Source organism: Bos taurus, chromosome X (assembly GCF_002263795.3).
Source record: "Bos taurus isolate L1 Dominette 01449 registration number 42190680 breed Hereford chromosome X, ARS-UCD2.0, whole genome shotgun sequence".
In the NCBI taxonomy this organism is placed as follows: domain Eukaryota; kingdom Metazoa; phylum Chordata; class Mammalia; order Artiodactyla; family Bovidae; genus Bos; species Bos taurus.
This window is the reverse complement of record NC_037357.1, coordinates 71,257,262-71,280,993: the sequence shown is the minus strand read 5'-3', so window position 1 is coordinate 71,280,993 and position 23,732 is coordinate 71,257,262. Positions and strand designations below refer to the sequence as shown.

General features: G+C 39.0%; 1 protein-coding gene across 2 annotated transcripts in view; it reads left to right on the top strand.

The window, feature by feature from the left end:
* Positions 1-23,732, top strand: part of SH3BGRL (SH3 domain binding glutamate rich protein like) — a 128,019-nt gene that overhangs the window by 49,131 nt on the left and 55,156 nt on the right. Inside the window, exon 2 of one of the 2 annotated variants that reach the window (XM_059883532.1) lies at positions 2,963-3,071. The exons of the other annotated variant lie outside the window; for it this stretch is intronic. Within the exon in view, the coding sequence (XP_059739515.1) occupies positions 3,048-3,071 (24 nt within the window). The 5' untranslated portion in view covers positions 2,963-3,047. The remainder of the gene's footprint in view (positions 1-2,962; positions 3,072-23,732) is intronic. 2 annotated transcript variants of the gene reach the window in all.

The following is a 23,732-nucleotide window of genomic DNA, read 5'->3' as shown; positions in this document are numbered from 1 at the left end:
TATGACCCACCTCCCAGAGTAATGGAAATATAAGCAAATATAAACAAAGAACCTAATTAAACTTAAAAGCTTTTGCACAACAAAGGAAACTATAACCAAGGTGACAAGACAGCCTCCAGAATGGGATAAGGTCATCGCAAACGAAGCAACGGACAAAGAATAATCTCAAAATATACAAGCAACACCTGCAAATCAATTCCAGAAAAATAAACGACCCAATCAAAAAATGTACCAAAGAACTAAACAGAAATTTCTTTGAAGAAGACATACAGATTACTAACAAACACACGAAAAGGTCCTCAACATCACTCATTATCAAAGAAATGCAAATCAAAACCACAATGAGGTACCATATCATGCCTGTCAGAATGGCTGCAATCCAAATGTGTACAAGCAATAAATGCTGGAGAGGATGTGTTGGTGGAAATGCAAACTAGTACAGCCACTATGAAGAACAGTGTGGAGATTGCTAAAAAAAACAAACAAACAAACAAACAAACAAACAAACAAACAAAAAAAAAAAACTGGAAATAGAACTGCAATATGACCGAGCAATCTAACTGCTGGTCATACAAACCAAGGAAACCAGAACTGAAGGAGACACGGGTACCTCAATGTTCATTGCAACACTGTTTATAATAGCAAGGATATAGAAGCAGCCTAGATGTTGATCAGCACACAAATTGATAAGACTGCTGGTTCACTTCAGTTCAGTTCAGTCCCTCAATCGTGTCCGACACTTTCTGACCCCCAAAATTGCAGCACGCCAGGCCCCCTGTCCGTCACCAACTCCCAGAGTTCACCCAAACTCTTGTCCATCGAGTCTGTGATGCCATCCAGCCATCTCATCCTCTGTCGTCCCCTTCTCCTCATGCCCCCATATCTCCCAGCATCAGAGTCTTTTCCAATGAGTCAACTCTTCGCATGAGGTGGCCAAAGTACTGGAGTTTCAGCTTCAGCATCAGTCCTTCCAAAGAACACCTAGGACTGATGTCCTTTAGAATGGACTGATTGGATTTCTTTGCAGTCCAAGGGACTCTCAAGACTCTTCTCCAACACCACAGTTGAAAAGCATCAATTCTTTGGCGCTCAGCTTTCTTCACAGTCCAATTTCCACATCCATACATGGCCACTGGAAAAACCATAGCCTTGACTAGATAGAACTTTGTTGGCAAAGTAATGTCTCTGCTTTTCAATATGCTATCTAATTTTGTCACAACTTTCCTTCCAAGGAGTAAGGGTCTTTTAATTTCATGGCTGCAATCACCATCTGCAGTGACTATGGAGCCCTCAAAAATTAAGTCTGACACTGATTTTACTGTTTCCCATCTATTTCCCATGAAGTGATGGGACCAGATGCCTTGATCTTCCTTTTCTGAATGTTCAGCTTTAAGCCAACTTTTTCACTCTCCACTTTCTCTTTCATCAAGAGGCTTTTTAGTTCCTCTTCACTTTCTGCCAAAAGGGTGGTATCATCTGCATATCTGAGGTTATTGATATTTCTCCCGGCAATCTTCATTCCAGCTTGTGTTTCTTCCAGCCCAGCATTTCTCATGATGTACTCTGCATATAAGTTAAATAAGCAAGGTGACAGTATACAGCCTTGACGAACTCATTTTCCTATTTGGAACCAGTCTGTTGTTTCATGTCCAGTTCTAACTGTTGCTTCCTGACATGCATATAGGTTTCTCAAGAGGCAGGTCAGGTGGTCTGGTATTCCCATCTCTTTCAGAATTTTCCACAGTTTATTGTGATCCACACAGTCAAAGGCTTTGACATAGTCAAAAAAAGCAGAAATAGATATTTTTCTGGAACTCTCTTGCTTTTTCCATGATCCAGCAGATGTTGACAATTTGATCTCTGATTCCTCTGCCTTTTCTAAAACCACTTGAACATCAGGAATTTCACGGTTAACATATTGCTGAAGCCTGGCTTGGAGAATTTTGAGCATTACTTTACTACTATGTTAGATGAGTGCAATTGTGTGGTAGTTTGAGCACTCTTTGGCATTGCCTTTCTTTGGGATTGGAATGAAAACTGATCTTTTCCAATCCTGTGGCCATTGCTGAGTTCTCCAAATTTGCTGGCATATTGTCTGCAGTGCTTTCACAGCATCATCTTGCAGGATTTGAAGTAGCTCAACTGGAATTCCATCACCTTCATTAGCTTTGTTCGTAGTGATGCTTTCTAAAGCCCATTTGACTTCACATTCCAGGATATCTGGCTCTAGGTGAGTGATCACACTATCGTGATTATCTGGGTCATGAAGATCTTTTCTGTACAGTTCTTCTGTGTATTCTTGCCATCTCTTCTTAATATCTTCTACTTCTGTTAGGTCCATACCATTTTTGTCCTTTATCGAACCTATCTTTGCATGAACTATTCCCTTGGTATCTCTAATTTTCTTGAAGTGATCTCTAGTCTTTCTCATTCTGTTGTTTTCCTCTATTTCTTTGCATTGATCGCTGAGGAAGGCTTTCCTATCTCTCCTTGGTATTCTTTGGAACTCTGCATTCTGTTGCTTATATCTTTCCTTTTCTCCTTTGCTTTTAACTTCTCTTATTTTCACAGCTATTTGTAAGGCCTCCCCAGACAGCCATTTTGCTTTTTTTCATTTCTTTTCCATGGAAATGGTCTTGTTCACTGTTTCCTGTTCAATGTCACGAACCTCCGTCCATATTTCTTCAGGCACTCTATCTATCAGATCTAGTCCTTTAAATATATCTCTTACTTCCACTGTATAATCATATGGAATTTGATTTAGGCCAGACCTGAATGGTCTAGTGGTTTTCCCTACTTTCTTCAATTTAAGTGTGAATTGGCAATAAGTAGTTCATGATCTGAGCCACAGTCATCTCTAGGTCTTGTTTTTGCTGACTGCATAGAGCCTGTCCATCTTTGGCTGCAAAGAATATAATCAATCTGATTTCGGTGTTGCCCAACTGGTGATGTCCATGTGTAGATCGTTCAAGGTCAGGAGGGGCTGCTGTGAGGAGATTCCCCTCGTCCATGGTAAGGAGCAGCATCTGCACTTTGCTGGAGCAGCCATGAAGAGATACCTCACGTCCAAGGTAAGAGAAACCCAACTATATGGTAGGTGTTACAAGAGGCATCAGAGGGCACACACACAAAGCATAATCACAGAAAACTAGTCAGTCTAATCACACGGACCACAGCCTTGTCTAACTCAGTGAAACTAAGCCATGCCATGTGGGACCACCCAAGACGGGCAGGTCATGGTTGAGCAGTTTGACAGAATGTGGTCCACTGGAGAAGAGAATGGCAAACTGCTTCAATATTCTTGCCTTGAGAACCCCATGAACAGTATGCAAAGGCAAAATGATAGGATACTAAAAGAGGAACTCCCCAGGTCAGTAGGTGCCCAATATGCTACTGGAGATCAGTGGAGAAATAACTCCAGAAAAATGAAGGGATGGAGCCAAAGCAAAAACAATACCCAGTTGTGGATGTGACTGGTGATAGAAGCAAGGTCTGATGCTCTAAATAGCAGTATTGCATAGGAACCTGGAATGTTAGGTCCATGAATCAAGGCAAATTGGAAGTAGTCAAACAGGAGATGGCAAGAGTGAACATCGACATTCTAGGAATCAGTGAACTAAAATGGACTGGAATTGGTGAATTTAACTCACATGACCATTATATCTACTACTGTGGGCAGGGATCCCTTAGAAGAATTGGAGTAGCCATCATGTCAACAAAGGAGTCCGAAATGCTGTACTTGGATGCAATCTCATAAACGACAGAATGATCTCTGTTCGTTTCCAAGGCAAACCATTCAATATCACAGTAATCCAAGTCTATGCTCCAATAATGCTGAGAAAGCTGAAGTTGAACAGTTCTATGAAGACCTACAAGACCTTTTAGAACTAACACCCAAAAAAAATGTCCTTTTCATTATAGGGGACTGGAGTGCAAATGTAGGAAGTCAAGAAACACCTGGTGTAACAGGCAAATTTGTCCTTGGTATACGGAATGAAGCAGGGCAAAGCCTAATAGAGCTTTGCCAAGAGAACACACTGGTCATAGCAAACACCCTCTTCCAACAACACAAGAGAAGACTCTACACATGGGCATCACCAGATGGTCAATGCTATGTTTCATATACCCAACAAAATATTAGTCAGCCATTAAAAAGAATACAGTTGAATCAGTTCTAATGAGGTGGATGAAACTGGAGCCTATTTTCCAGAGTTCAGTAAGTCAGAAAAAAAAACCCACCAATACAGTATACTAACACATATACATGGGATTTAGAATGATGGTAATGATAACCTTATATGTGAGTCAGCAAAAGAGACGGATATGTATAGAACAGTCTTTTGGACTCTGTGGGAGAAGGTGAGGGTGGGATGATTTGAGAGAACAGCATTGTAACAGACATATTATCATATGTGAAACACATCGCCAATCCAGGTTTGATGCATGAGACAGTGTTTTTTGGGCTGGTACACTGGGATGAACCAGAGGGATGGGATGCGGAGGGACGTGGGAGGAGGGTTCAGGATGTTGAACAGAGGTACAGCCATGGCTGATTCATGTCAATGGATGGCAAAAACCACTACAATACTGTAATTAGCCTCCAATTGAATACATTTAACAAATAGGGGAAAAAAAAGATTTCAATTATTCTTTTCTTCCAATGTTGTTCAGATTGTTTTATATCCAAAGATAGCCAGTAGATGTGATTGCTGATTATATTAAGATTTATATTAGGACAAAATGTTCTCCATCGAAGTTTTTTTCCTGCCTGTGACATGGAAGAACTTTTCTTCTGTGAGAGTATGCATGATATTTAACATAGGAATAGGTCTTACGGAAATTTCATTTTTTTTAGATGAGACTTAACTGGAATTATTCATGTTTTTACTCCCCAAACCTGTCTCTGTCTAAAATTATTAAAGCTTTCTGGATCTTGAGGCACACAAATAGTTGGTCATGACTGCAAAGGTTGGTAGTAGGGCCTTACCAGGCCTGTTTTAATAACAGGAATGATTTTAATTCTGGACTTTGGACTTTAAAATTTTTGTGTCCATGTACGATTCATGCCAGTAGTTACTGCAGATGTTTTTGAGCTGACAAGTAGTGATGAAACATCTGGGTTTCCATGGGCTACAAAATTCATATGCCATGTAGTGGTTTAAATCACCAAGGTTTAAACCTTGGAGGTCGTCTTGAGTAGGTTACTTAACATTTTCCTTTCAGAGACTCTGTTTTTTTGTTTTGTTTTGTTTTGTTTTGTTTTGTTTTGTTTTTCTCAAACAAATATAATGCTATCAACCTTACAGATTTCTTTTGAAGATTAAGAGCAAATGTGATATGCTTCATACTCTGCCTAGTATGCAACGGACACTTGATAAAACATAAGAGGTGACAATGACAAAGATGATGATGTTTAACTTTAATGAAGTAAACATATAAATATGAGCTTAATTAAGGTTTTGGTATCTAGTATGCCTGGCGGAGTCTTCCCTGGTGGCTCAGAGGTTAAAGCGTCTGCCTGGAATGCGGGAGACCTGGGTTTCATTCCTGGGTCGGGAAGATCCCCCGGAGAAAGAAATGACAACCCACTCCAGTATTCTTGCCTGGAGAATTCCATGGACTGAGGAACTTGGTAGGCTACAGTCCATGGAGTTGCAAAGAGTCGGACACGACTGAGTGACTTCACTACTATGCCTGGCAGAGACCACTACCAAACTGTCTCAGTAAGGTAGTTGTCCTTATCCTTTGGGAAGTTTAAAGGAGTTTCTAATTTTAAAAACTCTTCCTGTGGAAAAATGGGGCAAAAGGGACAGAGGTTAGGAAAGAAGTTAGGGAATTTATCTTTTTAATGCTTCAGCTTACTCAGTAGTTGGGTATCTCTGAAAGGATGATGTAGAAATAGGGACAGAAATAAATAGTGCCCCAAACAAATTGAGCAACAGTAGTTCACTAATTCTTATGTATGACTGACTTACACACTGCCCTCTTGCACCTAGAAGGGTGTTTTTAATGCAGATGCTTTTTAATGTTTTTTTTTTTTTTTTTAATAATGTTTTTTAATTCCTTGGCCCAGGTCTAGAACTCCTGAATTATATTCCAAATCACATTAAGGTTTGAAAATCCACTAGTACAGATAAATCAGGTTGATGTGGGTTCAGATCTCTGTTTTGTCACCAATTAACTGTATTTATGGCTTCCATCCTTCTCAAGTGTCACTGCCATCTCTACTCTTAGCTCCCTCTTCCCCTTCTTTTCTCCTTGTTATTGTATAACCTACCCAACCACACAAACTCATTAAGACAGTTGTGTACTATTAATAGTTATCTTTTTCCCTGAGATCATTGAGATGTTATCATTTTACCTCTACTTACTGAACTTGTACAGTTTTCTAGCTGAACAACTATTTTTGTCTGTTTACTTCTCATTCTCAATCATTGGTCCTGACATGGATGCCAGTTTTCCTGTCCAGTTTCTATGTTGTTTGAGTTACTATCCTGACCAGTCTGATGCTGAGTGTTTGTTACTTTTCTATTAGTCAACCCAATTTGCAGGCTTTATAGTCAACATAACTGAAGGGCACAGACTCAGATGTAAAGACCCTATCATCACTCAATACTTACTTAGACCCCAGTGCTGATAATATCCCATAGCTTATTCTGTAGAAAAGACTACATCTATGTGGTATGGGAGAAATGGATTAGGAATTTGCATTTGAGCTAGATCTCAGAAAATAAGCAATGTTTTCATTATCAGAGAAAAGGAAAGATCATTCCTGAGAGAGGCAAGAGCAAAATATGACTAGGGGACTGGTGAGCAACTCAGTGTTAGGTGTTCAATAAACATTTCATTGTTTCTCAAAGTGTAGTATGGGCATCACCTGCTTCAGAAAACTCACAAGATGCTGTTCAGAATTTCATTTGTGGATGTTGTTAGTATGTTGGATTAGGATCTTTGCAAATATGGCTCAAGAAACTGCTGTATTTTTAACAATAAGTACAGCATCAAAAACATCAAGTAGCTATGTACAATTAAAACTATGGGGCAAAGAACTAGAGAACATAAAGCCAGGTATTTTTTAAAGTGATACATTACATATTTGAAGAATTAATATGCTAACTTTCTAAAAGAGGTGAAAGTGTTTGAAATTAGTCTTGGTCCATGTAACCAATCAACATATTATAATGCTTAGGATTTAGGAGAAACAGAAAGAAACTGATCTGAAGTCCAGTAAGTGTGTGTGTGTGTGTGTGTGTGTGTGTGTGTGTGTAAAAGAGAGATAGAGGAGGGAGGCAAGAGAGAGAGTAAATAGGATAGTACTGCAAAGAATTACTCATATGGCCTTAAAGTACAAGGGAAACTTCAATAAAAAATCAGACACAACTTGGAGACTTTGAGACCATGCAGATTAGATAGTTAAACAAAAGTCAAATGATTTTATTGAATCATATACTTATTTTATTATGTTTATAAAGTTCTTTCACGTATATTTGGAATAATACTCATAATCCAAAAGTGTAAGCACTCATGTCACTCTACTGGGCATTAGGAAGTAGAGGCCTAGAAATTTAAACTTGCTTATGATTACATATCTAGTAGGTAGAATAGACAAATTATTAACCAAGTTTTCTCACTCAAAGGCCAGTATCATTGCCAATACAACAATATTGCCACTCTCACTTCTGGAGATAATAATAACAACTAATAACAATGACTAACATTGATTGAATCCTGTGTGTCAGACATTGTTTAAAACATTTTATATATATTAACTCATTTTGGTCCTCTTTTTTATTGAGTACTTTTTTCTGTCAAAGATTGGTTTCCCATCCTGACTTCTAAAATCCTTATATCAAGTGTATGTGCCTTTCCTATACAGATCCTTACAATGTATGAAGCAGATTGAAGTAAAAAGAAAAAAAAAAAAAAAAAGAGGAGGGGAGAAAAACCAAGAAAAAGGTGTGGTGGAAGGACACATAAATTTCAGGACTGGACAAGTCAGGATTTTTTGAACATCAAGCGATCTCTGCCAATCAGTTGTGAGACAGTAGATAAGTTATAGATCCGTTCCGTTCAGTTCAGTCGCTCAGTCGTGTCCGACTCTTTGCGACCCCATGAATTGCAGCACGCCAGGCCTCCCTGTCCATCACCAACTCCCGAAGTTCACTCAGACTCACGTCCATCGAGTCAGTGTTGCCATCCAGCCATCTCATCCTCTGTCGTCCCCTTCTCCTCCTGCCCCCAATCCCTCCTAGCATCAGAGTCTTTTCCAATGAGCCAACTCTTCGCATGAGGTGGCCAAAGTACTGGAGTTTCAGCTTCAGCATCATTCCTTCCAAAGAACACCCAGGGCTGATCTCCTTTAGAATGGACTGGTTGGATCTCCCTGATGTCCAAGGGACTCTCAAGAGTCTTCTCCAACATCACACTTCAAAAGCATCAATTCTTTGGCGCTTAGCCTTCTTCACAGTCCAACTCTCACATCCATACATGACCACAGGAAAAACCATAGCCTTGACTAGACGGACCTTTGTTGGCAAAGTAATGTCTCTGCTTTTCAATATGCTATCTAGGTTGGTCATAACTTTCCTTCCAAGGAGTAAGCGTCTTTTAATTTCATGGCTGCAGTCACAATCTGCAGTGATTTTGGAGCCCCCAAAAATAAAGTCTGACACTGTTTCCACTGTTTCCCCATCTATTTCCCATGAAGTGACAGGACTGAATGACATGATCTTCCTTTTCTGAATGTTCGGCTTTAAGCCAACTTTTTCACTCTCCACTTTCACGTTCATCAAGAGGCTTTTTAGTTCCTCTTCACTTTCTGCCAAAAGGGTGGTATCATCTGCATATCTGAGGTTATTGATATTTCTCCTGACAATCTTCATTCCAGCTTGTGTTTCTTCCAGTCCAGCGTTTCTCATGATGTACTCTGCATAGAAGTTAAATAAGCAGGGTAACAATATACAGCCTTGATGTACTCCTTTTCCTATTTGGAACCAGTATGTTGTTCCATGTCCAGTTTTAACTGTTGCTTCCTGACCTGCATACAAATTTCTCAAGAGGCAGATCAGGTGGTCTGGTACTCCCATCTCTTTCAGAATTTTCCACATTTTATCGTGATCCACACAGTGAAAGGCTTTGGCATAGTCAATAAGGCAGAAATAGATGTTTTTCTGGAACTCTCTTGCTTTTTCCATGATCCAGCGGATATTGGCAATTTGATCTCTGGTTCCTCTGCCTTTTCTAAAACCAGCTTGAACACCTAGAAGATCACGGTTCACATATTGCTGAAGCCTGGCTTGGAGAATTTTGAGCATTACTTTACTAGCGTGTGAGATGTGTGCAATTGTGCGGTAGTGTGAGCATTCTTTGGCATTACTTTTCTTTGGGATTGGAATAAAAACTGACCTTTTCCAGTCCTGTGGCCACTGCTGAGTTTTCCAAATTTGCTGGCATATTGAGTACAGCACTTTCACAGCATCATCTTTCAGGATTTGAAATAGCTCCATTGGAATTCCATCACCTCCACTAGCTTTGTTCGTAGTGATGCTTTGTAAGGCCCACTTAACTTCACATTCCAGGATGTCTGGCTCTGGGTCAGTGATCACATGGTTATGAAGATAGATAAGTAATAAGGCAGCACTTAATTTTAAAATGTTGATCAACATGAGAATCTTAACTGAGCTTCATCTTTTATGAGCCTTGAGATGTTATGCCTATATGCAGCACATAATTTCATGCCTGTAGCCCAAAGATGTATTTTATATCTTTGAATTGTTTACCTTCTCAAAAGAAGCAAAGAGCAAAAACCAGTTGTATGTATATAGTAATCATTGAACTTTAGCCAGTTCTAGAGATGTCTTCTAGTGGCTTATACATCAAGCATTTGCTTAACAGCTTAGAGGACATTTTAGGAGTTAGGGAGAGGAAATTAAAACCCTGGGATACTAGCAAGGCATTTTTAATTTATTTTATTTTATTTTTGGCTGTGCTGGGTCTTTATTGCTGCATGGGCTTTTGCTGGTTGTGGCAAGTGAGGGCTACTCTCTAGTTGCTTGTTCGGTGGCATTGGCATCTCACTGCAGTGGCTTCTTTTGTGGAGCACAGGCTCTAAGCATACAGACTCAGTAGTTGTGGCACATGGGCTTAGTTGCTCCATGGCATGTGGGATTTTCCCAGACCAGGGATCGAACCCATGTCCCCTGTGTTGGCAGGTAGATTCTTAACCACTGGACGACTGGGGAATCCCTTAACAAGGCATTTTTACGTATTTCTTTCCTTTTCCTGCCACTTTTCTGGCTGAGTTCTTAGGCCTGAAAGTTCATATATTGTATTTTTTTTTTTTTCAGTTCCTTTTCTTCTTACTTAGAATTGGACCAAAACAGACTTTGATTAAAATATGAGAATACTGCTAGTAACTGATTTTACAATGGTTACAGTGCCAATAGCATAAATCCAGTTAGTATTCTCAGGACAGGAGAACCACCGCAGTGATTCACTATCTTTTAAATAAGGTCTTGAAAAATTATTTATTGAAGACCATCAGTGTATAATGCACTCTGTTTGGTATACAAATATATATTAGATATATGACCAGCCCTTGAAGGGATTATAATCTAGTAGGGGTAACAAGATTTATATGTTAATGTGTTTTTTTTTTTTTTTTCAGAAATTTTTTTTTCCTGCTTTCACATGATAAAAGCTCTATAAAGACAGAAGCACTTATATCAAGTTAACTGTGTGAGTAGAAAGCAAAAGAAAAGCACAGTGAATTAATTTACCAATTCTTCATTCCTTATTGTGAATAATCATATTTATAATAACCTAAAACCTCTTCACTTGCAAAGATAGCATTTACTGAATATATTTTCTTGTTTGGCTGTACCAAAGTAGGTTTTTACAAAATTCAGATAGCGGTATCTGTTATCATTATCATAGATTGTTTATTTCCCCAAAATAGAAGTCTTCTAGCTCAATTTATTTAAAAATTAACTCTCATCTTTTTTCCCTGCCAGTCCTCTCACCATTCTTACCTTCTTAGATATACTGCCACCCTGATATATAATATGCATACATATAAGAGATCTTCTGTCACAATATCGTGTGTTTGCCAGTCTTCCCATGTTATTATCAGGATCATTTTTTAATTAAATAAGATAATTTGTCTTCAAAAGCCTAGTCCATTAATTAGCACATAATTAGTTCCCTTTCACTTGTCCCTTTTATGTCCTGGAAGTCACTTTTCATACTGATTTTTTGATAAATGATAGAATTTATCAAGTAATCACTGTCTGAAATTATTTTGTTTATTAATTTGTTTTCCTATTATTCAATTATAAGCTGTTTCCTGTCATTAAATTATAAACTTTGTGGGAGCAAAACCTTCCTTTTCAGTCCTGTTTATTGCTCTTTCTCTGAAGCCTAAAACAAGTGCCAGGAATCTACTAGACTCAGCTCAATAAGCACTTGTTAGGTGAGTGATTGATTAAGTGAATCTTACTCCTTAAACTTTCCCAACAAATCCATCAGTGAAACCTATCAGTTTTTCTTTTAATGATATCTCTTAGATTCTCCTCTGCATTTTTACAGCTCACACATTCCAATTGACCCTGAATGCTTTAAACCTAAGCAATAATTTCTTACCTGTAGTCTGTTTTCAACCAATCCTGCATACTACTGCTTTTCTGATTTTTCCTTAAACACTATTTCCTTCACCTCATTTCATGGCTTAACCTTCTCCAAATGCTTCTTGGTTCAAATGTAAGTAATGGATGTGAAAGCTTAAAGTGCTATATGAGGGTTGTCCTTCTGTTGATTATTGGATTGTAAGATTTACCAGCAATTATTTCCACCCTGTCTCTTTCATTGTTGTTTCTTTTCTAAAACACCTATGGACCTTATACTTTATTCAACCTGATATGCTGATGGAAGCTCTGCAGCCTCCTCCAAAAGACTTGACACATACACTTTTTCGAGGATTCACAGATCCTAAGATCTACGTTAAGAATCCATTTCATAATTTTAATCTCACAATTAAACATTCCATTAAATAACATCTTGTATTGCTGTAAAGTTTCACATGCCTATGATCTCCTTTCTTAGGTAGAATTTTTGTCTTCTCTTGTAGTCCCCAGAGAATGTATGTAATAAAATGCTGGGCCTAGAAAAAGCACTTCATAAATACTTGCTGACTTGACATACAGACCCATATCCATTTATTTCCATGAAAAAGCTAATAATAATTCAGCCAAAGGATTGAGAGAAACCAGTAAGTAACTATGAAATAGTAGTTAAGAAGAATATCTGTGAACTGAAATATTAATCATAAAACTAATCCTACAGGGTAGCAGAAGGGAATGTGGGGAGGAGTCAGTGAACTGTTCTGATTGTCTTGGTGATTATATGACTATGCATTTGTCAAAATCCATAGATATGTATACCAAGAGAGTGAACTTCACAATGTATAATTTAAAATACATTTAAAATACTTTTAATATAGTAGAGGTTTTTGTTTTTGTTTTGGCTATGCAGCTTGTGGGATCTTAGTCTCCCCCAACCAGGTCAGTAGGCGCCCAATATGCTACTGGAGAACAGTGGAGAAAAAAACTCCAGAAAGAATGAAGGGATGAAGCCAAAGCAAAAAAATGCCCAGCTGTGGATATGACTGGTGATAGAAGCAAGGTCCGATGCTGTAAAGAGCAATATTGCATAGGAACCTGGAATGTCAGGTCCATGAATCAGGGTAAATTGGAAGTGGTCAAACAGGAGATGGCAAGAGTGAACATCGACATTATAGGAATCAGTGAACTAAAATGGACTGGAATGGGTGAATTTAACTCAGATGACCATTAAATCTACTACTATGGGCAGGAATCCCTCATAACAAATGGAGTAGCCATCATGGTCAAAAAAAGAGTCCAAATGCAGTACTTGGATGCAGTCTCATAAACGACAAAATGATCTCTGTTCGTTTCCAATGCAAACCATTCAATATCAAAGGAATCCAAATCTATGCCCCAGCCAGCAACGCTGAAGAAGCTGAAGTTGAACGGTTCTATGAAGACCTACAAGACCTGTTAGAACTAACACTCCAAAAAGAGGTCTTTTTCATTATAGGGGACTGGAATACAAAAGTAGAAAGTCAAGAAACACCTGGAGTAACAGGCAAATTTGGCCTTGGAATATGGAATGAGCAGGGCAAAGGCTATTAGAGTTTTGCCAAGAGAACGCACTGGTCATAGCAAACACCCTCTTCCAACAACACAATAGAAGACTCTACACATGGACATCACCAGATGGTCAACACCGAAATCAGATTGATTATATTCTTTGCAGCCAAAGATGGAGAAGCTCTATACAGTCAGCAAAAACAAGACCGGGAGCTGACTGTGACTCAGATCATGAGCTCCTTATTGCCAAATCCAGATTTAAATTGAAGAAAGTAGGGGAAAACACTAGACCGTTCAGGTATGATCTAAATCAAATGCCTTATGATTATACAGTGGAAGTGAGAAACAGATTTAAGGGCCTAGATCTGATAGATAGAGTGCCTGATGAACTATGGACTAAGGTTCATGATATTGTACAGGAGACAGGGATCAAGACCATCCCCATGGAAAAGAAATGCAAAAAAGCAAAATGGCTGTCTGGGGAGGCCTTACAAATAGCTGTGAAAAAGAAGAGAAGTGAAAAGCAAAGGAGAAAAGGAAAGATATAAGCATCTGAATGCAGAGTTCCAAAGAATAGCAAGAAGAGATAAGAAAGCCTTCCTCAGCGATCAATGCAAAGAAACAGAGGGAAACAACAGAATGGGAAAGCCTAGAGATGTCTTCCAGAAAATTAGAGATACCAAGGGAACATTTCATGCAAAGATGGTCTTGATAAAGGACAGAAATGGTATGGACCTAACAGAAGCAGAAGATATTAAGAAGAGGTGGCAAGAATACAAAGAAGAACTGTACAAAAAAAGATCTTCATGACCCGATAACCATGATGGTATGATCACTGACCTAGAGCCAGACATCCTGGAATGTGAAGTCAAGTGGACCTTAGAAAGCATCACTACGAACAAAGCTAGTGGAGGGGATGGAATTCCAGTGGAGTATTTCAAATCCTGAAAGATGATGCTGTGAAAGTGCTGTGCTCAATATGCCAGCAAATTTGGAAAACTCAGCAGTGGCCACAGGACTGGAAAAGGTCAGTTTTTATTCCAATCCTAAGAAAGGCAATGCCAAAGAATGCTCAAACTACCACACAATTGCACTCATCTCACACGCTAGTAAAGTAATGCTCAAAATTCTCCAAGCCAGGCTTCAGCAATATGTGAACCGTGATCTTCTAGGTGTTCAAGCTGGTTTTAGAAAAGGCAGAGGAACCAGAGATCAAATTGCCAATATCCGCTGGATCATGGAAAAAGCAAGAGAGTTCCAGAAAAACATCTATTTCTGCTTTGTTGACTATGCCAAAGCCTTTGAATGTGTGGATCACAATAAACTGTGGAAAATTCTGAAAGAGGTTGGAATAGCAGACCACGTGACCTGCCTCTTGAGAAATTTGTATGCAGGTCAGGAAGCAAGAGTTAGAACTGGACATGGAACAACAGACTGGTTCCAAATAGGAAAAGGATTATGTCAAGGCTGTATATTGTCACCCTGCTTATTTAACTAATATTCAGAGTACATCATGAGAATCGCTGGGCTGCAAGAAGCACAAGCTGGAATTAAGATTGCTGGGAGAAATATCAATAACCTCAGATATGCAGATGATACCACCCTTTTGGCAGAAAGTGAAGAGTAAATAAAAAGCTTCTTGATGAAAGTGAAAGTGGAGAGTGAAAAAGTTGGCTTAAAGCTGAACATTCAGAAAACGAAGATCATGGCAACTGGTCCCATCACTTCATGGGAAAGAGATGGGGAAACAGTGGAAACAGTGTCAGACTTTGTTTTTTTTTTTTTTTTTTTGGCTCCAAAATCACTGCAGATGATGACTACAGCCATGAAATTAAAAGACGTTTACTCCTTGGAAGGAAAGCTATCACCAACCTAGATAGCACATTAAAAAGCAGAGACAGTACTTTGTCAACAAAGGTCCGTCTAGTAAGGCTATGGTTTTTCCAGTGGTCATGTATGGATGTGAGAGTTGGACTGTGAAGAAGGCTGAGCACCAAAGAATTGATGCTTTTGAACTGTGGTGTTGGAGAAGACTCTTGCGAGTCCCTTAACCAGTCCATTCTGAAAGAGATCAGCCCTGGGATTTCTTTGGAAGGAATGATGCTAAAGCTGAAACTCCAGTACTTTAGCCACCTCATGCAAAGAGTTGACTCATTGGAAAAGACTCTGATGCTGGGAGGGATTAAGGGCAGGAGGAGAAGGGGACGACAGAGGATGAGATGGCTGGATGCCATCACAGACTCGATGGACGTGAGTTTGAGTGAACTCCGGGAGTTGGTGATGGACAGGGAGGCCTGGCGTGCTGCAATTCATGGGGTCGCAAAGAGTCGGACATTACTGAGCGACTGAACTGAACTGAACTGAACTGAGATAGAATGATGGACAAGATACATAAAATTTCAACCTTTAGAGACAATTTACCATATAGCAGTCAGTGTTAGGTGAATATTGTTTCTTTTGTGTGTAATGTTCTGTGCAATAGTTCTGGGAGGTGAGTATTATTACTCTCCACTACAGGAATTTAAGAGTCAGAGATTAATCAACTTGCTCCATCACACAGATAATAAGTGGAGGATCTGAGATCCAAATCCAAGTCATTTGGGTTATGTATGAATTTTCTATGTTGTTTAAGAAATTACTGTGAATATAGTAACTTAGTACACATTTATTATATCACAGTGCCTAAAAGTCAGGACTCCAGGTGTACCTTAGATAGGTCCTAAAAGGCTACATCAAGGTATCAACCAAGAAAGGTTTCTCATCTGGAGACTCCACTGTAAAAGAATCCATCTTCAAACTCATGTGGTGGTTGTTGTTCAGTTGCTCATTCTGTCTGACTCTTTGCAAATCCATGGAATACAGCATGCCAGGCTTCCTTGCCCTTAACCATCTTCTGGAGTTTGCTCAAACTCATGTCCATTGAGTTGGTGATGCCATCCAACCATCTTATCCTCTATTGTCCCTTTCTCCTCATGCCTTCAATCTTTCCCAGCATCAGGGTCTTTTTCAGTGAGTCGGCTCGTTGCATCAGGTGGCCAAACTATTGGAGCTTCAGCTTCAACATCAGTCCCTTCAATGAATATTCAGGACTGATTTCCTTTAGAATTGACAGGTTTGATCTCCTTGCTATTCAAGGGACTTTCAACAGACTTTTCCAGCACCATAGTTTGAAGGCATCAGTTCTTTGGTGCTAAGCCTTTTTATTGTCCAACTCTCACATCTATACATGACTACTGGAAAAACCATAGCTTTGACTATACAAACCATTGTAGGCGAAGTAATGTCTCTGCTTTTTAATATGCTGTCTAGGTTTGTCATAGCTTTTCTTCCAAGGAGCAAGTGTCTTGTATTTTCATGGCTGCAGTCACTGTCCATAGTGATTTTGGAGCCCCCCAAAATAAAGTATTTTACTGTTTCCATTGTTTTCCCATCTATTTGCCATGAAGTGATGGGGCCATATGCCATGATCTTAGTTTTTTGCATGTTGAATTTTAAGCCAGCTTTTTCACTCTCCTTATTTCACCTTCATCAAGAGCCACTTTAGTTGCTTTTTGCTTTCTGCCATACAGGTGGTTTCATCTGCATATCTGAGGTTATTGATATTTCTTCCAGCAATCTTAATTGTAGCTTATGCTTCATCCAACCCGGAATTTCATATGATATACTCTGCGTGTATGTTAAATAAGCAGGGTGACAATATACAGCCTTGACCTACTCTTCCCCTATTTGGAACCAATCTGTTGCTCCATGCCCAGTTCTAACTTTTGCTTCTTGACCTGCGTACAGGTTTCAAAGCAGGCAGGTAAGGTGCTCTGTTATTCCCATCTCTTTAAAATTTTTCCGCAGTTTGTTGTGATCTATACAGTTAAAGGCTTTAGTGTAGTCAATGAAGCAGAAGTAGATGTTTTTCTGGAATTCTCTAGCTTTTTCTATGATCCATTGGATGTTCACAATTTGATCCCTGGTTCCTCTGCCTTTTCTAAATCTAGCTTGTACATCTGGAAGTTCTTGGTCCACATAAAAGTGAAGCCTAGCTTTGATAATTTTGAGCATTCCTTTGCTAATATGTGAAATGAGTGCTACTGTGCAGTAGTTTGAACATTATTTGGCATTTCACTTCTTTGGGATTGGAATGATAACTGACCTTTTCCAGTCCTGTGGCCACTGCTGAGTTTTCCAAATTTGCTGGCATATTGAGTGCAGCACTTTCACAGCATCATCTTTCAGGATTTGAAATAGCTCAACTGGAATTCCATGACCTCCACTAGCTTTGTTCGTAGTGATGCTTCCTAAGGCCCGCTTGACTTCACATTCCAGGATGTCTGGCTCTAGATGAGTCATCCCACCATTGTGGTTATCTAGGTCATGAAGATCTTTTTTGTACAGTTCTTCTGGGTATTCTTGCCACCTCTTCTTAATATCTTCTGCTTCTGTTAGATCCATACAATTTCTGTCTTTTATTGTGCCCATGTTTGCGTGAATTATTTCCTTGGTATCTCTAATTTTCTTGAAGAGATCTCTAGTCTTTTCTATTCTATTGTTTTCCTCTATTTCTTTGCATTTTTTACTCATAAAGGCTTTCTGATCTCTCCTTGCTAGTATCTGGAAGTCTTCAGTCAGATGGGTAAATCTTTCCTTTTCTCCTTTGCCTTTTGGTGCTCTTCTTTTCTTAGCAATTTGCAAAGCCTCCTCAGACAGCTACTTTGCCTTTTTGCATTTATTTTTCTTTGGGATGGTTTTGATCACCACTCCCTGTACAGTTTTCCTAACTTCCATCCATAGTTCTTCAGGCACTCTGTTAATCAGATCTAATCCTTTGAATCCACTTGTCACTTCCACTGTGTAATTATAAAGGATTTGATTTGAATCATGCCTGAATGGCCTAGTGGTTTTCTGTATGTTCTTCAATTTAAATCTGTGTTAGTTGGTAAAATTTATTTCCTTGAAGATGTAGTACTCAGGACAGCTTCTTCGTAGCCAACAAAGGAGAGAGAAACTCTTCTGTGTCAGCTAGAAAAATAAAGCCCTGTGTAGCAGTGTTATAACATCATCATTAGAGTGATGTCCCATCAACTTTGGCATATTATATTGACTGGAAGCAAGTAACATTGCCTGCCCACACTATAGAGGAAGGAATTCTGTAAAGAAGTAAATACCAGGAGGTGAGGATCATGGGGGCCGTAAGTTCCATAGACAATTGTCTTTCCACTATGTTGTGTTGATTCTACTATGAGTTCAGTATACATGAATGGATTTTTTTGAAATATTAAAAAAAATATTGTAAAGCTGTGTTACACCACTGGAAAAGTTTAGTAGGGGGAATTCCCATAATCTCATAATTCCAGCACAGTTTAATTAGTCACATGAGCAGGGAGATACAGACTCACTCCTGATCTAAGTGGTCATAACAATTATGTTTGGATCACTGTCTAGATTTTAAAATACATATATAGTTCTCTTTTTCACAGTTGGAATCATAGTAAAAACATAATTCTCTAGATTCCTTTTACTTTTTACATCATAACTATTTTTCCTTGCTGCTACATAATTGCTGCTGGTCAGTTTTAATGTGTTCATAGCAGTCTTTCAAGTGATTACACCACTGATTTCTTAACCAGGTATGAATAATTGGATATGCAGGTAACTTTCAATTCTCTGCCGTTAAAAACAAACCAATAAATTACTACAACAATAAAAACACATCAAAACAATGCATAATCTCATCAGGCACACAATTCTACTGTCTTTTTGGATTATTTACTTGTTTTAATATAAATTTATTTATTTTAATTGGAGGCTAATTACTTTACAATATTTTATTGGTTTTGCCATACATCAACATGAATCTGCCACAGGTGTACACGTGTTCTCCATCCTGATCCCCCTCCCACCTCCCTCCCCATACCATCCATCTGAGTCAGCGCAGTGCACCAGCCCCGAGCATCCTGTATCATGCATTGAACCTGAACTGGTGATTCATTTCACATATGATATTATACATGTTCAATGCCATTCTCCAAAGTCATCCCACTCTCGCCCTCTCCCACAGTCCATAAGACTGTTGTATACATCTGTGTCTGTATACATCTTGCATACAGGGTTATTGTTACCATCTTTCTAAATTCCATATATATGCGTTAGTATACTGTATTGGTGTTTTTCTTTCTGGCTTACTTCACTCTGTATAATAGGCTCGAGTTTCATCCGCCTCATTAGAACTGATTCAAATGTATTCTTTTTAATGGCAGAATAATACTCCACTGTGTATATGTACCACAAATCTCTTATCCATTCGTCTGCTGATGGCCATCTAGGTTGCTTCCATGTCCTGTCTATTATAAACAGTGCTGTGATGAACATTGGGGTACACGTGTCTCTTTCAATTCTGGTTTCTTTGGTGTGTATGCCCAGCAGTGGTATTGCTGGGTAATAAGGCAGTTCTATTTCCAGTTTTTTAAGGAATCTCCACACTGTTCTCCATAATGGCTGAATTAGTCTGCATTCCCACCAACAGTGTAAGAGGGTTCCCTTTTCTCCACACCCTCTTCAGCATTTATTGCTTGTAGACTTTTGGAGGAGAAGCAATGGGACCCCACTCCAGTACTTTTGCCTGGAAAATCCATGGATGGAGGGGCCTGGTAGGGTGCAGTCCATGGGGTCGCTAAGAGCTGGACACGACTGAGCGACATCACTTTCACTTTCATGCATTGGAGAAGGAAATGAAAACACACTCCAGTGTTCTTGCCTGGAGAATCCCAGAAACGGGGGAGCCTGGTGGGCTGCCGTTTACGGGGTCGCACAGAGTTGGCCACGACTGAAGCGACTTAGCAGCAGCAGCAGCAGCAGCAGCAGCAGACTTTTGGATAGCAGCCATTCTGACTGGCGTGAAACAGTATCTCATTGTGATTTTGATTAGCATTTCTCTGAGAATGAGTGATGTTGAGGATCTTTTCATGTGTTTGTTAGCCATCTATAAGTCTTCTTTGGAGAAATGTCTGTTTAGTTCTTTGGCCTATTTTTTGATTGGGTCGTTTATTTTTCAGGAATTGAGCTGCAGGAGTTGCTTGTGTATTTTTGAGACTAATTCTGTGTCAGTTGCTTCATTTGCTATTATTTTCTCCCATTCTGAAGGCTGCCTTTTCACCTTGCTTATAGTTTCCTTTGTTGTGCAGAAACTTTTATTTTTAATTAGGTCCCATTTGTTTAATTTTGCTTTCATTTCCAATATTCTGGGAGGTGGATCATAGAGGATCCTGCTGTGATTTATGTCGGAGAGTGTTTTGCCTATGTTCTCCTCTAGTTGTTGTATAGTTTCCGGTCTTATATTTAGATCTTTAATCCATTTTGAGTTTATTTTTGTGTATGGTGTTAGGAAGTGTTCTAGTTTCATTCTTTTACAAGTGGTTGACCAGTTTTCCCAGCACCACTTGTTAAAGAGATTGTCTTTTCTCCATTGTATATTCTTGCCTCCTTTGTCAAAGATAAGGTGTCCATAGGTGCGTGGATTTATCTCTGGGCTTTCTATTTTGTTCCATTGATCTATATTTCTGTGTTTGTGCAAGTACCATACTGTCTTGGTGACTGTGGCTTTGTAGTAGAGCCTGAAGTCAGGCAGGCTGATTCCTCCAGTTCCATTCTTTCTCAAGATTGCTTTGGCTATTCGAGATTTTTTTGTATTTACATACAAATTGTGAAATTATTTGTTCTAGCTCTGTGAAAAATACTGTTGGTAGCTTGATAGGGATTGCATTGAATCTATAAATTGCTTTGGATAGTATACTCATTTTCACTATATTGATTTTACTGATCATTTCTCCATCTATGAGTGTCCTCTTTGATTTCTTTCACCAGTGTTTTATAGTTTTCCCTATATATAGGTTTTTTGTTTCTTTAGGTAGATATACTCCTAAGTATTTTATTATTTTCATTGCAATGGTGAATGGAATTGTTTCTTTAATTTCTCTTTCTATTGTCTCGTTATTAGTGTATAGGAGTGCAAGGGATTTCTGTGTGTTGATTTTATATCCTGCAACTTTACTATATTCATTGATTAGGCCTAGTAATTTTCTGGTGGAAACTTTAAGGTTTTCTATGTAGAGGATCATGTCATCTGCAAACAGTGATAGTTTTATTTCTTCTTTTCTAATATGGATTCCTTTTATTTCTTTTTCTGCTGTGATTGCTGTGGCCAAAACTTCCAAAACTGTTGAATAGTAGTTGTGAGAGTGGGCACCCGTGTCTTGTTCCTGACTTTAGGGGAAATGCTTTCAATTTTTCACCATTGAGGATAATGTTTGCTGTGGGCTTGTTATATACAGCTTTTATTATGTTGAGGTATGTTCCTTCTATGACTGCTTTCTGGAGAGTTTTTATCATAAATGGATGTTGAATTTTGTAAAAGGCTTTCTCTGCATCTGTTGATATAATCATATGGCTTTTATTTTTCAATTTGTTAATATGTATTACATTGATTGATTTGTGGATATTGAAGAATCCTTGCATTCCTGGCATAAAGTCCATTTGGTCATGATGTATGATCCTTCTAATATGTTGTTGGATTCGGATTGCTAGAATTTTGCTAATGATTTTTGGATGTATGTTCATCAGTGATATTGGCCTATAGTTTTCTTTTCTTTCTTTCTTTCTTTTTTTTTTTTTTTTTTGTGGCATCTTTGTCAGGTTTTGGTATTAGGGTGATGGTGGCCTCATAGAATGAGTTTGGAAGTTTACCCTCCTCTGCAATTTTCTGGAAGAGTTTGAGTAGGATTGGTGTTAGCTCTTCTCTAAATTTTTGGTAGAATTCACCTGTGAAGCTGTCTGGACCTGGGCGTTTTTTTAACTCGAAGATTTCTGATTACAGTTTCAATTTCCATGCTTCTGATGGGTCTGTTAAAAGTTTCTATTTCTTCCTGGTCCAGTTTTGGAAAGTTGTACCTTTTTAAGAATTTGTCCATTTCTTCCAAGTTGTCCATTTTATTGACATATAATTGCTGATAGTAATCTCTTATGACCCTTTGTATTTCTATGTTGTCTGTTGTGATTTCTCCATTTTCATTTCTGATTTTATTGATTTGATTTTTCTCCCTTTGTTTCTTGATGAGTATGGCTAATGGTTTGTAAATTTTATTTCTTCTCACAAAGAATCAACTTTTGGGTTTATTGATTTTTGATATGGTCTCTTTGGGGACGACAGAGGATGACATGGCTGGATGGCATCACCGACTCGATGGATGTGAGTCTGAGTGAACTCCGGGAGCTGGTGATGGACAAGGAGACCTGGCGTGTGGTGATTCATGGGGTCGCAAAGAGTCGGACACGACTGAGCTACTGAACTGAACTGAACTGAACTTTTGTTTCTTTGGCATTTATTTCTGCCCTAATTTTTAAGATTTGTTTCCTTCTACTAACCCTGGGGTTCTTCATTTTGTCCTTTTCTAGTTGCTTTAGGTGTAGAGTTAGGTTACTTATTTGACATTTTTCTTCTTTCTTGAGGTATGCCTGTATTGCTATGAACCTTCCTTTTCAGTTCAGTCGCTCAGTCGTGTCTGATTCTTTGCGACCTCATGAATTGCAGCACGCCAGGCCTCCCTGTCCATCACCAACACTCAGAGTTCACTCAAACTCATGCCCATTGAGTCGGTGATGCCATCCAGCCATCTCATTCACTGTCATCCCCTTCTCCTCCTGCCCACAAGCATCAGAGTCTTCTCCAATGAGTCAACTCTTCAGATGAGGTGGCCAAAGTACTGATGTTTCAGCTTAACATCATTCCTTCCAAAGAAATCCCAGGGCTGATCTCCTTCAGAATGGACTGGTTGGATCTCCTTGAAGTCCAAGGGACTCTCAAGAGTCTTCTCCAATACCACACTTCAAAAGCATCAATTCTTCGGAGCTCAGCCTTCTTCACAGTCCAACTCTCACATCCATACATGACCACAGGAAAAATCACAGCCTTGACTAGAAGGACCTTTGTTGGCAGAGTAATCTCTCTGCTTTTGAATATGCTATCTAGGTTGGTCATAACTTTCCTTCCGAGGAGTAAGGGTCTTTTAATTTCATGGCTGCAGTCACCATCTGTAGTGATTTTGGAGCCCCCAATAATAAAGTCCGACACTGTTTCTGCTGTTTCCCCATCTATTTCCCATGATGTGATGGGGCCAGATGCCATGATCTTCGTTTTCTGAATGATCAGGTTTAAGCCAACTTTTTCATTCTCCTCTTTCACTTTCATCAAGATGCTTTTTAGATCCTCTTTAATTTCTGCCATAAGGGTGGTTTCATCTGCATATCTGAGGTTATTGATATTTCTCCTGACAATCTTCATTCCAGCTTGTGCTTCTTCCAGCCCAGCGTTTCTCATGATGTACTCTGCATATAAGTTAAATAAGCAGGGTGACAATATACAGCCTTGACGTACTCCTTTTCCTATTTGAAATCAGTTTGTTGTTCCATGTCCAGTTCTAACTCTTGCTTCCTGACCTGCATACAAATTTCTCAAGAGGCAGGTCACGTGGTCTGGTATTCCCATCTCTTTTGGAATTTTCCACAGTTTATTGTGATCCATAC